The sequence below is a fragment of the Lissotriton helveticus genome, chromosome 4_2, assembly GCF_964261635.1.
Source record: "Lissotriton helveticus chromosome 4_2, aLisHel1.1, whole genome shotgun sequence".
NCBI lineage: Eukaryota > Metazoa > Chordata > Amphibia > Caudata > Salamandridae > Lissotriton > Lissotriton helveticus.
Window position 1 is genome coordinate 111,946,214 of NC_136064.1, and position 15,632 is coordinate 111,961,845.

The 15,632-nt window shown below is 43.0% G+C and overlaps 1 protein-coding gene across 3 annotated transcripts in view; it reads left to right on the plus strand.

Moving 5' to 3' along the window:
• Positions 1-11,766, plus strand: part of LOC144752243 (rho-related GTP-binding protein RhoG-like) — a 76,670-nt gene extending 64,904 nt beyond the window's left edge. For all 3 annotated transcript variants that reach the window (XR_013594054.1, XR_013594055.1, XM_078640243.1), the window contains one exon: positions 6,241-11,766. Coding sequence is in view for 1 of the 3 variants with exons in the window: in XM_078640243.1 (XP_078496369.1) it covers positions 6,276-6,851 (576 nt within the window). In the remaining 2 variants the exon portion in view is untranslated. The remainder of the gene's footprint in view (positions 1-6,240) is intronic.
• The last annotated feature ends 3,866 nt before the right edge of the window (positions 11,767-15,632 follow it).

Genomic DNA, 15,632 nt, shown 5'->3' on the forward strand with positions numbered 1-15,632 from the left:
TCTACTGAGCTACAGTAGCTGCCACCCCAGGGCATTGAAAGATAGCTTGCCTTATTCACAGTTTCTACGCTTGAGAAGGAATAGCTTTCACAAAGAGGACTATTTCTCTGAGGCAAATACTCTAGCTGCCAAATTGAAACAAAGGGGCTACCCCCGCCGCCTCATTAAGAACTCTATGAAACGCGCATGGTACTGCCCGCGCGATGCCCTTTTGGAACAAAAACCCAAGCCTACCATAGACAAACTGGTCTGTGTGACGACCTTCTCCGCTGTCTCGAATAAAATCAAGAAGACTATAAAAAAGAATTGGCATATTCTAAACTCGGGCCAACTGAATTGGGAACGTCCACTTTTTGCTTTAAAAAAAAGCAAAAACATTAAAGACCATCTTGTGAGAGCAGCTCTCCCTTCCACTACTCCCATAAAAAGAACGATTGATGACCATTGGACCACTACACCGCTTAAAGGCCATTCCAAATGTTGTTCCTGTGTGGTTTGTGATTTTACTCTTGAGGGCAAAGAATTTATTTTTAAGGAGATTAAAAATGTATTGAAAACATTTACCAACTGTAACAGCTGCAATGTTATATATGCTATCCTATGGCCCTCTGATCTCATTTATGTGGGACAGACCAAACAAAAAATCAAGCTTCGAATATCTCAACACAGAAGCAGAATACGATGCAGGACTCCTAATGCTCCCCTGGTAGAGCATTTTACCTCCAAGCAACATACAGAAAATGATATTCGTTGGACAGTGATAACTCAAGTGACAATACCACCTCGAGGCGGTGACCTCAATCTAATGCTCAACAAGGAAGAGCTAAAATGGATAATAAGGACTGACAGCCTTAATTCTGGACTTAACCAGCAAGAGGAATGGACCACATTAATTTGACCTTGCTCTGCACCTGTATGAACTTTTCTCTAAGGAACTCAATTGAAAAAATGTGTATTTAAAATGCTGCCAAACGCCACCTTATGGTTTAATGTACTTTGCTAATTGGTTCTCTTGTCTTTATTGCCACAAATGTCACATGATTGCACTTTCTGCACTTTGTAATTGCCCTCATTCACACTCCCTCGTCCAACCTGCTCCCCAATACCATGCGTAACCACCACCCCTATTATGGTTACTATCCCGTAGTCCCTCTTTTATCTTTATGCCCTCATCTTCCTCCATACAACGAGTAACCACCACTCCTAATACGGTTACTACCCCGCAGTCCCTCATTTATTTTTATGCCCTCTTCCAGCTCCTATGGCCATCTCTGTTATAACGGTGTCAGTCACCTGACATCTTCAGCCAGGAACTCGACTCCAGCCGACTGACCCGGTAAGACTGCATCGCGCTTCTTGCCCACGCTGCCTTGATTCCCCCAAAAATAAGCCTCGGTTGTCTAACGGGTTCCTTTTTATTCTCCAAAGGCCCGTCCAGGCTCCATGACCCCAGCGCGACACAGCGTTGCCGGCACTATCCGGATTGTGGTAAGCCTCCGATCATCTCGGGTCTAATGCCCCTGTGATAACCCTATTCTGGATTCTGAATCTTGTTCCTTGATTATATCTTGATCATATCTAGGTCTCAAGCGGAAATTAGGCACTATGTATGCTCCGCCCCTGGGCCCGATACCATAAGGAAATTAACACTACTTCGGTAAGCGAGCCCTATACATTATTAATAACTTCTTTCCCCTTCAATTCCTGCCTTAAGCAACATATCGTGACTAGCTTCACATAGGCTCCCGGTTACAACAGCGGGTTGCCCTTCCCACTATAGCAGCGCCTGCTTTCCTCGCCCCATGTTGTACCTTGCTGAATCTTAACTGTTTCAATTTCCCTTTATCTATCTACCCAAGTCCCTGGCATAACCATCCCAGACCTTGGCTCTGCTGGCCCGTTTTCACTCCAAGCTCGCCTGTGAGCTTCTCACCAATTCCCTTTGTGGTGAGCCCTCGTGATTCTCTTGAATGGAAGCTATCTTTATCACTGCGTCGGCTATGTTTGACACTTCTCATTGCTGTCCCCAGTAAGCAACTCACTCACCTCACATTAGACACTATAACTGTATGCCTGCTACCAAGTACCACCAGAAAAATTGTGTTTCTTGTCACTCGGTCGCATGCATGTAAACACTCTAGTGTTAAGTCACTCGCGGTTTTATGAACACTCATCACAATATATATATAGATGATGATGAATAGAACACCCCGTATACCACGGTTACTGGAATAATCACTACACAAATGTCACCAATTGGTTGGATAACAATATGTTTTTAGATAAACTGAATGTTTCTCTGTTCCCCCCTCCTTCCTTCCATAGGCAAAAGAGGCTTACATTCCAAGGCAATTATTGTTTTGTCCTGATGATGGACCCCATGATTTAGTAGGGGGTCCGAAACGCCGTCGACCTGAGTAACATATACTTGTGTAATGAATCTATGCTATGCTATGTAATGGTACATACACATATTTTTCTGTATGATTGGAATTCTACAGAAACTGCTGCTCTTGCCTTACAAGCCCTTTTATCTGTTGTCTGTGTCTTTGTACTGTTGTGGTTGGGTACAGGCTTGTGCCCCACACACGTGAACTGTTGAAGGTATTCTGTCGTGTTTAAAATTTCTATTTAAATATAAACTTCAAAGGCCTCTGCCCGGCTGGGCATGTCTTTACCAATATAGAACTGACTCGGTCTATATTTATTTCGAACCATCCTTTGTCTCCTTGCTTGGGACCATTGTTGTGTTTGTATAATAGGTTCCCCAGGGTCCCTCGCTGACACTATTGGGGTCCCTTGTTGTTTGCCAAAGCTAGAATTACTAGAGGCACAAACAATCTTCTACTGAAGCCTCGAAAATTCCAGAAGGAAAAAACCTATAAACGCTCCTTCTCAGGAATGGCACCTAGGATCTGGAACTCACTCCCTCCCGAAACTAGGCTCATCTCCTCCACTACACTCTTTAAGAAAGAAGTAAAAGCTATCCTTATGGCTAAATACACCTGAACTATTATTTCGGACTCTTTAAAGATCTGTACTATTTGTTCGACCGCTTTGCTTATTTGTATGAATTGTATTCTTGATCTACATGATTGGCTTTGCCCCCACCTATTTGTACTGCTAGATTTACTGTCTTACCTGTTTGACTATGCTCCCTCATCTACCCCCTCTTTGTAAAGCGCTCTGATATCTGCAAAGATCTTGTCCGCGCTATATAAAACTTTCAAAATAAATAAATAAAATAAATAAAAATAAAAGCAGTAATTATAGTCCAGATTGAGAAAAGAAGGGCGCATTTTGTGGGTGAAAGAATATTAGAGTGTAAATTGTCCGTAGGACAAAAAAACTGAAATCAGTGAAGAGATCATGGGAAGTAGGCAATCAGAGGTTCGTCCATATTGAATCGTCCATAGATTCACATACTTGAACTACCTCTATGGTGGAGCTGGGAGCCCCATGATAGACTTAGCTGTGTAACGCATTGCCTGGAAATCTCTAACGGTCACATATCAAAAGAACCAAACTTCAACCAATTAGAAGCAAGCTCATAGAATACCACTGTCCCCAGAGGTCACAATACTATGAATTTCTTCTACACCTCTTGTGTGAAGGGAGTCCCATGAGCTATGCTCAGCCTTTCTCGAATAAGTGCCCTTTTGAATTATTTGAGTGATTCCTTTGAGATGGAATTCCACATTTACTTTTATTTGACACCTGGGGGTAAACAGGCAGTGTCTGAGACAGTCAAAAATTTCTTTCAAGGACTTGTAAAACTTGTGGTAAAAAGAGGCTCATTCAGAACATCATAAAAAGGAATGTATTTATTTTCTCTGTCTTTAGGATAAGCCTAAGGACTGTAAGATCTGACTCAAATCTGCCATAAAACCCCTCAAGGACAGAGAGGGTCGACTTTCGCTACATCTCTTCAAATCAAAATCTAAGGGTATGCCATCTTCAGACAAGGACTCTAATGGTTCCTCAAGAACTTTAAAAAAAGCTCATAAATGGTTCATTTTCTGGAACATAATTTATTATCAGAACGTCAGTTTAAACATAATTTTGGAATTTCTGGTATTTTTCTCCAAACAGTTTGTGAGTTTTGAAAATGCACACATTTTTCATCTTGAGTACACCGGGTCTGTTCTGGTTTACACGTTAATTCAACCAAGCCAGAGGTTCTACTGTAGTAGCTGGACTGCACACACAAATGCTACTGGTATCTCATGAGCTACATGTCGGAGAAGCCGACTCCAGACAAACCTGTAGGGGAAGATCTCTTATTACTTCAACCAGTGGGAAAAAATAACATTGACATCTGGGTACTGAATCTTGTTCAGTTTGGCCATTCTCCAGAGTTCGTCCAGAAACCTTAACCAACTCTCCCATCTAACAAACCCCATCAACCCTTTACGCCTGTCACAAGCAGAGCGAGTTAAATAAGATAGCAATAGAATTGGTCCCCTGTTCCCAACGAAATGTAGGTTTCTATTTATGCTTTTTTCTCACCCAAAAAGAAATCGTGGAATAAAGGCTAATCTTCTTTAGTTGAATGAATTTCTCCAAAAGCAAACATTTCCCTTCGTTACTTTACAGTCCTCTCCCAGCTCATTCTAAAAGGATATTATGCATTCTGTAGGTCTATTGTGGACACGTATTTTCATATTCCCATTCACCCCAAGCAAAAAGATGTCTTAGATTTGAAGTGATGTAATGGATTTGGCAAAACCAACAAACCCTTGTAGGCTTGGGCAATGAAATTTGATCAAGTAGGAAATGTCTACCAGGGATTTCACTTAATTCAAGAGTTAATAGTAATTCAAAAATAACTCATGAGTCAGTGCAAAATCACCAGACTCCACGGTGTCCTACAGGGCAACCAAAAACAATATGTGTAAATAACAAAGCACACGTAAGGAATCCTTGAAGCTACATTACTGCACTGCTCTTTTGATTCCACCACTGAACTAGAAAGTGGAAGTGTTTTTCAACTCGACTAAGAACACCAGAAGACCTTTCGTTGGTCTACTTATGCAGATAACTTACGTATATGTAACCACAAGCCTATTCTCATTTCTGCGCTGCCATCTCGGCTCGCTAACCCAAGGCCAATAAGTTTTGTTCCTTGTGATTACCATAGAAGGTTATATCTCTGGCATCAAATCTTGTGTCCTGATGATGGTCTAATGGACTGAAGCCAATGAGACCGAAACGTCGACATTGTCGTCAACTCCAAGAAATCACTGCATTTTAACCATATTTATTCAGCATTTGATAATATTGGTTTTTGTCATGTTTAGGAGCTGACGTCTGGTTATGAACTGTGTGTTCAAATTTATTTGTACATCTCTTCCATAACGTTTTTGCTGACATTTACTGTACTGTACCCTTTTCTATGTTTTCTCAGATAAATTTCTCCCTTTGACTAGGAGTTTCTGTGTGCGTTGTTGTTTTTTCCTTACGTGTACTTTGTTATTTACACGTATTGTTTTTGGTTGCCCTCTAGGACACCGTGGAGTCTGATGGTTTTGCACTGACTCATAAGTTATTTTTGAATTACTATTAACTCTTGAATTAAGTGAAATCCCTGGTAGACATTTCCTACTTGATTAGATTTGAAGTGGCCAGTCGTCACTATAAATCCAAAGTCTTCCCATTGGGCCTCAAATCGTTCACAAGAATGTTCACAAAGAGCACAGCCTCCGTGGCTGCGTATCTCAGGAAGAAAGGACGCCAAGCTAGACCACACTTGAGAGTTTATAGAAATTCTCAAGTGGACTGACAAATGATTGAATATATAAAATACCCACCTGGTGTATGTCCACTTCATTGTGATTGTGTGAATCATCCACAGTTACAGTGCATATCATCTGACATCTTTGGCCTGTGTAAGCAGGTCCCTGTGGCTGCTCCCGCTGCATGAACTTTTATCCGCTTTCCACACCTGTGCGGATGTGCGATCTTTAACTGTTTAGTAGACTTTCTGTTTACTGTGGCCAATTTCTCCATCGTCTTCAAGGTGGATATGTGTCTTGTCATGGCTCCCTTCGCCTCCCTGCCTACCCTCAGAGCCTTAGGACCTCTGCAGCGGTGAAGGATGGCTTACAGGATATCAGTCTATGCTTACATTGACCTGACAATATATTATCACAACTGTCACATTGTAGAGTTTGCCAACCATCTGTCGTTTTAGTGATGCCATTTGATACCTGTGTCTAACCCTAACTTTTTGCCTACCAGGTACTGCTCAGGTGACCGCTGTGCCTTGATGAAGAATGCAGACGATCAAGTGTGTCGTGGTCGGAGATGGAGCTGTTGGGAAGACCTGCCTGCTCATCAGCTACACGACCAATGCTTTCCCGGAGGAATACATCCCCACCGTCTTCGACAATTACAGCGCCCAAATGACTGTTGATGGGCGGACAGTCAGCCTGAATCTTTGGGACACTGCAGGTCAAGAGGAGTACGACCGTCTCCGCACCCTCTCCTACCCTCAGACCAACGTCTTTGTAATCTGCTTCTCCATTGGGAGCCCATCATCCCATGCCAATGTCCGTCACAAGTGGCACCCAGAGGTCTCCCACCACTGCCCGAATGTGCCCATCCTACTAGTGGGAACCAAGAGTGATCTCCGAAGTGACCCAGATACCATAAAGAAGCTAAAGGAACAAAACCTGGCGCCAACCACTCCCCAGCAAGGGCACTCTCTTTCCAGGCAGATTGGAGCAGTAAAGTATTTGGAGTGCTCTGCGCTGAACCAGCAGGGGGTGCGGGAGGTGTTTGCTGAAGCTGTACGTGCCTTTATGAACCCTGTGATCAAGAAAAACCCCAAAAAGTGTGTTCTGCTTTAGTGCCTTCTTCTAACACTGAACATTTACTGGTGCAGAAAACCTTGGCAAGACAAGGTGCAAGTTTGGGGACTTTGTTAGCAATCTCTTTGTGCGGCAGTCGTCAGAAGGCTTTGGGCCACCCTTCTCTGTAGAACTGTATGGTTTGGATGTTTGCCTAAGACTGGAATCATGTGGAAAAGAGAAGGGTGTGCAGCAGAAAGTACCTGGTACAGCATTGTTCAGGAACGCCCGCAACTCTTCTGGTCAGCAACTATTCCAGGGCTTTGCAATGAAAGCATGTATAAACATTTTTTTTCTTGCTTAGTGCTTTTTTTTCTACTGGAAGGGTTTACTGTAGTGCATTCATGCTTCTACTCCTTTTTCAAGCTTTTTGCAGGATAGGTTTACTGGTTGGGAAAATTGGTCTCCTTGTTATCATGCAGCTTCAATGTGCAATTTAAATGCTGTAATCTAGACCCTTTGTGTGCTAAAGTGCGTTTAGAAGCATACAAATGTGCTGGCTCAGGAAATTGAAGGAGAAGCCGCACCTGGATTCTTCGCACCCCCTTCAAAACAGACCAGAACTTCCTTTGAACTTTGAATATCATCGGTGTTTTTAGCCATGAAGATGCTGGCGCAAGAGTGCCCTCCAGAAGCCCACCTTTGATCACAGAAAGTTTAATATGAAATTTAGCATTATTCTTGTGTGCCTCGATGCCTATGCCAAGAGCCAGGTTCTGGGCTACACGATGGGGTTAGACTGAGGCCATCCCTTCACAAGCTCAGGTTTGAAGCAAAGCGAGCCAAATGCAATCGGAGATTCGTCAAATGCCTTTGCCACGCCACTGAATCTGAAGGCATTATCTCCTTCCTTTTATGGTAAGATTTAGTTAAAGTAAATCCGCTGCTAAGATCCCGTTTAGTTTTCCAGCTCCTCCAAGGCCACTTTGGTTCCAGGCTTGCGTAAGGAGCCTACCTGTAGCTCTGTAAAGTCTTTTTCTGGTGGAATAATGTCCTGTACAACTGTGCCATCTACCATTGTCCTGCTAACCATACCCGTGGCCTAATTAACAGCATGCTCACAAGCCGAGAGGGATTACGCTGCTGAACATATTCTCTCAACAAGGACATTTTCAGACGCTACTGTGAGCTGAAGGTAGAGTGAAGTGCCCGGACCCATAAAGATTCTGTGCAATTTAGAGACGGCTTAATGTGGGATACAGCTTCACAATTACCTCATTTATCTGGGTTGATCATTGTGAACAATACTGAGCATTAAACATTTGAGTGATAAAGCAATTTTAGAACCAAAGTATTGATAGTCTAAGATGCTAAAGTGGTGTCCCTTGTTGGGTGTAAAGGTTGGCACTGTTGGGTGGTGTTTAGAAATGATTTGGGGTGGTGAGAAAATGACAGTGATGGGTTCTGTATTAAAGGTCATTAGCTAGAAGCAGGAGTGCAATCCCTGACACCAAACAAACGCTCGAGAGAGACGCAGAAGCTCTAGCCTTAAATACCAAAAGACTGAAATGGAAGCTTGATACATAAGCCATCCGATGAAGCGAGGGTTCGTTCAGCGCCTGTAAAGATTGTTGTCGGATGACATGGTGATTAGAGAGAGCCACTGAAGCATCATCTCTTTGCCTTAAAGGGGCGTTGGCTACATGGTTTGTCTCTGAGGACTGCAAGGCAAGTAAAAAGAGGCTCGATGTAATGGGTGGAATGTGAAAGTTTCCCATTTGCGGTCTACAATGAAGAGGGGAACATTGTAGCTCACTCTTAAAAAGAAGCTCCGTCTCTAAATCCAAGCCCAGTGACTGAGGCTGTGTTCAAAGACAGTTGAGCTATGGTCGACAAATGCTGTCCTTAAGTGATGGAGCATAATGGAAGGGGGTTGAGAAAGATACCCGTTCCCAGAAACACGTGAACCATGGTATGAAGGATGAAGTGCTACACATTGGGCTCTCTATACACAGTGGGATGGGATATAGGCTAAGTGTGATGTCTAAGCTGCAGTAACACAGGCAAGAGACAGAATACCTGTGCGTAAACCAGTGAAGCACTAAACAAGACATGCCCCTGTACCAGTCAAAATGAAAGTGACCAAAGCGCTTCGTGAGTGAGTGACAACAGTAGGATGGACAAAGCGCAATAACCATTCACGTGCCCTCTTATGCGACAACATCTTTTACGGCACTGATACATTGTAAATCCAAAAATACTTGACAGTGGCTATAAATCATAAATATTTGAATATATGGTCCAATCTTCTGAAACTTAAAGACCCATTCCCTGTTACTCTAATTTGAGGAGTGAGACTTAATGATAAACAGCATTCTCAAACCCGTTCGAACACACACACGCACTTACTTTCCCTTTATGGTGAAAACAAGGCCTTGGTGGCCTCCTCGTGTGGTTCGGCAACATGGCTTTTCTGTTGCAGAGCTGTGTGCTGGCTCTTTTTTTCCTCTGGGAGTAGGGCAGGCGGTTTGAAACTGAGAAGGTTGAGGAATAAATGTTACTGGTCTAACAATTGGTAAAAAGATGGAATTACTCTCCAATAATTGAAATCGGACAACATTTCTCAGTTGTTTGATATTCGTTTTTTCTCCCTGAGGCTGGTGATTAAAGGAGCGCTATATTAACAACGACACTGCAGATTTGTGCTTGTCCTAGATTAAAAATGATCTGCAAGCAGTACACAGAACTGAATTCAGTGTAGCTTTACCAAGTCTAAAACTTACCATCTTGACCAGATGTCAGTGCTACTTTTGCCCTGTTCCAAGGGAGAGCAGTAAACAAGAAGCAGTCTAGAGTCTCCTATTTCTCCTGATTGATGCATGTTTAGAAAACAGTCCTTGGCAAATCTTAACAGGGCCATTGCTGGAACATGACAAAAAGCTATTTTAGGAGGACTGGAAAAGTACATTTGGAAAGAGAGCATCAGTGAGTTCTTTTAAGTAGCATTTATCTTCACAAGATCCAGAGGTTCTTCTCTCTCCAGAGAGTGTCATTAACTTTAATGTCCCCCTTTGGAAAGATTATCCTCTGTGACTTAAGATGTTGTGACACTGATTAACAGCTAGGAATCTAATTCTTCTCTTATGAGAGTGCAGATCTTAAACCTACAGCCTGGGATGGCTGAATCCAAGGGATATTAGCTTCCAACACAGTCGTTGAACCTTAGGTGAGAACGCCACAGGAATTTATCTTCAAACTGCAGCAGATAATGTGCCGATTATGCTACTTTAAAACTTCAGTGAAAAGATTGGAAGACTAGTGTAAATACAACCTGTGCGATCATGGGACCAGTCTCTAAACAAGCTGTTATTTAAATGTAGTAATTATAAAAGACCATTTGTTAATTTAAAAAAAATAATAAGTTTTTAAATCTCTTAATATAAGTATTGTCCGTAAGCATCATGAAATGTCTTTTGACCTACAAGAGGACAGGTATTCAAAAGCCTGTTTGTGGGCAAAATAATTAAATACCATGAACACACAACCCCTAAAACATTAGTTGTGACAGAGCACTTAGAAGGTGGCACAGCAGAAAGCTTGTCCTGAACCCATGTAATACACCAAGGAAATGTGCATGTACCCAAGATGAAGTCCTGTGTAGAGCTCTCTGTAGCCTAGGGGAGCCCTGCTTGCAACTGTAGAAGAGCATAGAGTCCACGTCCCCAAACAGCATTCACTGTCATTTAACAGCAGTCACTACTTAATAGTATAAATAGTATAAAATAGTATTAATAGTCATAAACTGTGCTAATCTAAAGTAACTGATGCTCCGCCTCCATACTAAAGGTTTATTACGGTATTTATTAAGGTTCTATTAACTATAGGGAACGGCAAGCCAGAAGACAGCCAAACCAAGGATCTGTGTCTAAACACCATACCCAAATCTGACCAAAGACGGCAAGAGGAAACACTACCTATCGCTTGACGTGTAAAGAAGGCTGAAAGCACTGCCCTAGATCACCATTGGGTAGTGGGCCAGCCAGTGAACACACATGGCAGAATATGACTCAAAAATAACAGCCCTGGTTTCCTTCAAATATCAGAACATCACTTTTAAAGCCAATGTCACTAGTGGTTATTAGTTTTTCCTAAGCAGACATTTGGTGCTCAAAAATGTTTGCTTAGAGCAAACTAGGTTTAATTTTCCAGATATGTGCAATAGGTGTGAGAGATGAAATTAGTCCTGAATAGTAGTAGAAACATTTTGTGTGTGACGTACATCGACACAACTGTTGTCTTGTTCATGTAAGAAAGGCGGCCTCCTCTGCACAGTGAGATTTAGCCGGGTCCCCTAAGCCTTTGGCATATTTTTGGAATTCTGTTTCAAACCCATCAGTCAACTTCATTTGTACTTTGGCGTTGAGAAAAGCCTTGAAACCAGCACAGTTTTGATAGAAGGCTTAGGAAAGGTACTGCCAAATTACATCTTTTAGACAGAGGCCCAAAATACCTACATGTAAAATTGACAACAAATGATAGATGGTAATGAAATGGTTAACCTCTTAAAACCATTGGTGTGGGGATGTTTTAGCAGAAGATGTGTTGATAGAAAGAATCCACTACTGTCTGAAGCATCACAGACTGTTCTGGGTGGGAGGGAGACTTTTCTTGTCCTAATTTTCTCGGTTGACCCCAAGGAATCCGAACAGCCTTCAGGGTACGCTATCGTAGTGAGATCGAGCGGGTCCGTGGTGAGACTGTGGATACTTATTGTACTTGAAATCTCTCAATGCAGAGCTCTTCTTTGTCTCCATGTTTGTGCGCTTTGACGTGTGCCTTGATTTCTGAATAGCAATAATTATGTGCCTAGTTATCATACTTCTGCTGGTAACTGTAATTACCCAGGGAAATGCGTTTGTAATGCCAAGACTCAATAAACCTGTATGGCTGGGCTTGCCCAGGATACACAAATAAATCTTGTTGAAGTTATACCTCTCATCATCAGTTTTCTCTCTGAATGTCTGCTTTACTTTTGCGTTTCTCTTGGCAGAGGGAGGTATTCATTGTATTTTTGCTACCCAACTTCATCTATAAAAACCTAAAATAAATAAATAAAAAATCCAAAAGATAAGAAAAATGACTACGCTCAGAAGAAAATAACATTGTATAAAATACCTAGGATGCAGCGCGTTGCTTTGTACCAGAAAAAACAATTAACGTTTAGGCACATTTATCAACTATGAGTTGGCTTTGATATACACTTAAACTATCATTGTGTCAACTTTTGAGGAAAGAGGTTATTCATAACGCACAAACATTTTTCACTGTACTACATGATTAGTGTTTTCTTTAAAGTACCTTTATTTCTGGTAGTATTTTCAAACAAGCAAGTCAACATGTTTCATCCCTTAAAATGGTACTTCTTACTGCTATAAGTAAAGGAAATATTTTGAGAGTAATGAGAGCGCTCAACCTCACAGTATGCTTTGTAAGTTGATGCATGACTTTTTGGGTAATGTCCAAGAATGGCTTCGTTCTTAAAGAACAGTATCTCAGCAACAATCTTTTTGAAAAACGTGAACAAACAAAGTATTCTGTGGACCAGTTCTGCTAAAAGTTAGTAGATTGTCACTCCTATAAGCATTTGTTTAGTTATATATCCGGGTAATAGTGTAACATGACCATTATAAGTCGAAAGTTGTTTTCAGACAGGTTTGTGATGAATGTATCTGAAATGGAGGCAATACATTTACATGAACAAAATATTAGAGATATCTCTTGCGCACTAAAACCTATCAATATCCTAGTGCGAGAGCAACGCCAGGGCCCGGAATGAAAAGGAGCCTAAAACAAACAAGTTTTCAGTACTCTCTTAAATTGCTCCAAGCCAAGGCTGTTACTCAGATTGAAGGTTAATGGATTCCAGCAGTTTGCCTCAATTTTCAGAAGAAGTCTACCTCCTACCCTGGCCCACTTGAATTTAAGGACATTGAGCAGTATATGAATTTAATGTTCGGGGCATATGAGCTGCAGAAGTCATACTTTTGCATAGATCGCCATCTGGTGTTGGGCTTGGATGCTTGCACCTTGTTGTTGTCTTGGAAAAAGTCTTTAGTCACGAGATAGGTGACTCCTCCCTTGGACGATAGTGCGCATGGGCATCGACTCCATCCTTAGATTGACTTTTTCTGCCATCGGGTTCGGATGTAACCTCAGCGATCCGGTTCGGTACCGTGTTTCCAGACCTCTTCGACACGCAAAACATCACAAATCTACGGTATTGCTTCGTTCGCGTGCCTCGACGTAATGACTCAAGAATCCCCCTATTCCGGTAGTCGTCGCAGGCCGCTGGGCCTATCGACACCATTTGGGCCTACTGCTAATGGAAAGGACTCCATTTAAAAAATGCCCCCAGTGTGGAGCTAAATTTCCATATATCGCCCATCACAAGGTCTGCGACCTTTGTCTCACGCCTGAACACGAAGAAAAATATTGCCAGTTCTGCGCCTCTTTTCGATCCAAGAAAACTATCCGTGATCGCCGGCTTGACGACACGTCATGGCGCAACGATCGGCACCGCTGACAGAAGATATCTCCAATGAAGGCTCCGACGTCCCAGAGGCAGAGGATTCAGAGGAGCTCGATATTGTATCAGAGGCCGATGACTATGATTCCGATGACCACATCACTCCAGGTCAACGAGTGAGTACAAAGGCCCCTGACCCTACCCCACCCAAAAATTAGGCTCTGGTCAAAACTTCGCCTGAAGGTCTTAGTCGAGACCGAAAGAACACATCAGAAGCCCCGCCTCCAGGCCTGGCTCCGAAGACAAAAGAAAAACCTCCAGCGGTTCGGGATCGAGTAAGCCGCACATCAGTGCCCCAAAAGCACCATCGGTACCGAAAGCAGGAACATATCCCGCTGTATCTAAAAAAAGTCTTGGCGCCAAGTACTTCGGCACTGAAAAAACAAAAGGCCTCGGAACCGAAGACACCTCAAAAACCTTCGAATCCGAAAAAGATTTCGGACTCTGCACCGAAGCCGAAGAACATAAAAACCCCTTCAAAGGCTCCAGACAAACCTAAACCACGTCCCGAACCGGCAAAAAACTGCGGCGAAAGCACACACCAACGAGGAGGAACTGTTTCTACCAGAACCCATCGATCCAAAACAGGAAACACTACATGTGGACCCTAAGAAGGGCCATATTATCAGTACCCCCTCGAACAAAAGAAAATTCGACACCCCACACATTCCTGAGGTGCCTATGAAGAAAAAAGACTGCAACTTCACCATTTAGACCCTCTTCTCCTGTTCCTCCTACTGAGCCTTTCTCTCCTCCAAAGTCTCCTATACTTCCTCCATACTCACCACCACCACAGGATGATGATGACCTAGAAGGTGGGGTGGAAATAATGACCCCTTCAATGTTCCTGGTGATGACACTGACATACCACTGGACACATGGGATGACTACAGTCACCCTGTAGATCCTCCAGACCTTCCTGATCAAGAGGCATACCCAACCAGACCATCTCCCCCAGATGACAATATTGGCTTCAGCCAGCTAATTGATAGGGCTGCCCAATACCATGGCGTGCAAATGCATTCAGTCCCCACAGAGGAAAACTTCCTCGTAGACACTTTTGCACAGTCACAGAGGACAGCACAAACATTACCCATGCTTAAAGGAGTCATTAAACATGCTCCAGATGTCTTCAAAGACTCAGTCAGGACCAGGATTCTCAATCGCTGGATTGATAAAAAATATAAACCCGCCCCAAATGATCCCACCTACATCAAAGGTCAACTCCCCTTGGATTCCCTGGTAGTGACCAATGCTAGGAAGCTGGCCGACTCTCAAACCTCCGATGATGCCTCACCTCCAGACAAAGAGTCAAGACTGCTAGACGCTTCCGGCAAACGAGTTGCCTCCCAAGCAGCTAATCACTGGAGGATAGCTAATGCACAAGCATTACTTGCCAGATACGATAGTGCTCACTACGACGAGCTTGAGGGCCTAATGCAGCATTTGCCTGACCAATACCAGGCCAAAGCCAGTGATTTGATTCAGGTGGGCAAGTTGATAACAAACACATCCATTAAATGTGCCCTCGATGCAGAAGACAATGCATCTAGATCAATCAACACTAGTCTGTTATTACGGAGGCACGCATGGTTGCGCATTTCTGGCTTCAAACAAGAAGTCCAAACTACTATCCTTAATCAGCTGTTCAATCAGGAACAACTTTTTGGCCCAGCTGTAAACACAACATTACAGACAATGAAAAAAGACACTGACTGCAAAATCTATGGGTGCATTACAGTCTCCGCCTACACAAGGCTCCTTTTCAAGGGGTGCATCCAAAAACAGTACAGATACTCCTTCCTCCTCCTACAAAAGTCCCACACAAACATCCCCCAACAAGGGATATTTCAGAGGTGGGTACAGGGGAAATAACAACAAAGGGAGAGGCTGAGGTAAAAATATTCACACCTACCCCACTAACAGTGACTTCCCTCCACTTCCTCCAGACCATTCCACTTCGGTCGGAGGGAGACTCACAGTTCCTACCTGTCTGGAATTCCATCGCTACAGACAAGTGGGTAAGACAAATTATCCAGTATGGTTACTGCCTGGAACTTACTGCAACTTCCACCCGACATACCACCCAAACAGCTTCCAATGTCCATGGAACATCTAACGCTCCTCAAACAGGAAGTTCTCTCACTGCTTCAAAAGCATGCAATAGAACCAGTTCCCCTAGAGTATCAAGGGACGGGAGTTTACTCCCTATATTTTCTAATCCCCAAAAAGGATGGTACTCTCAGACCAATACT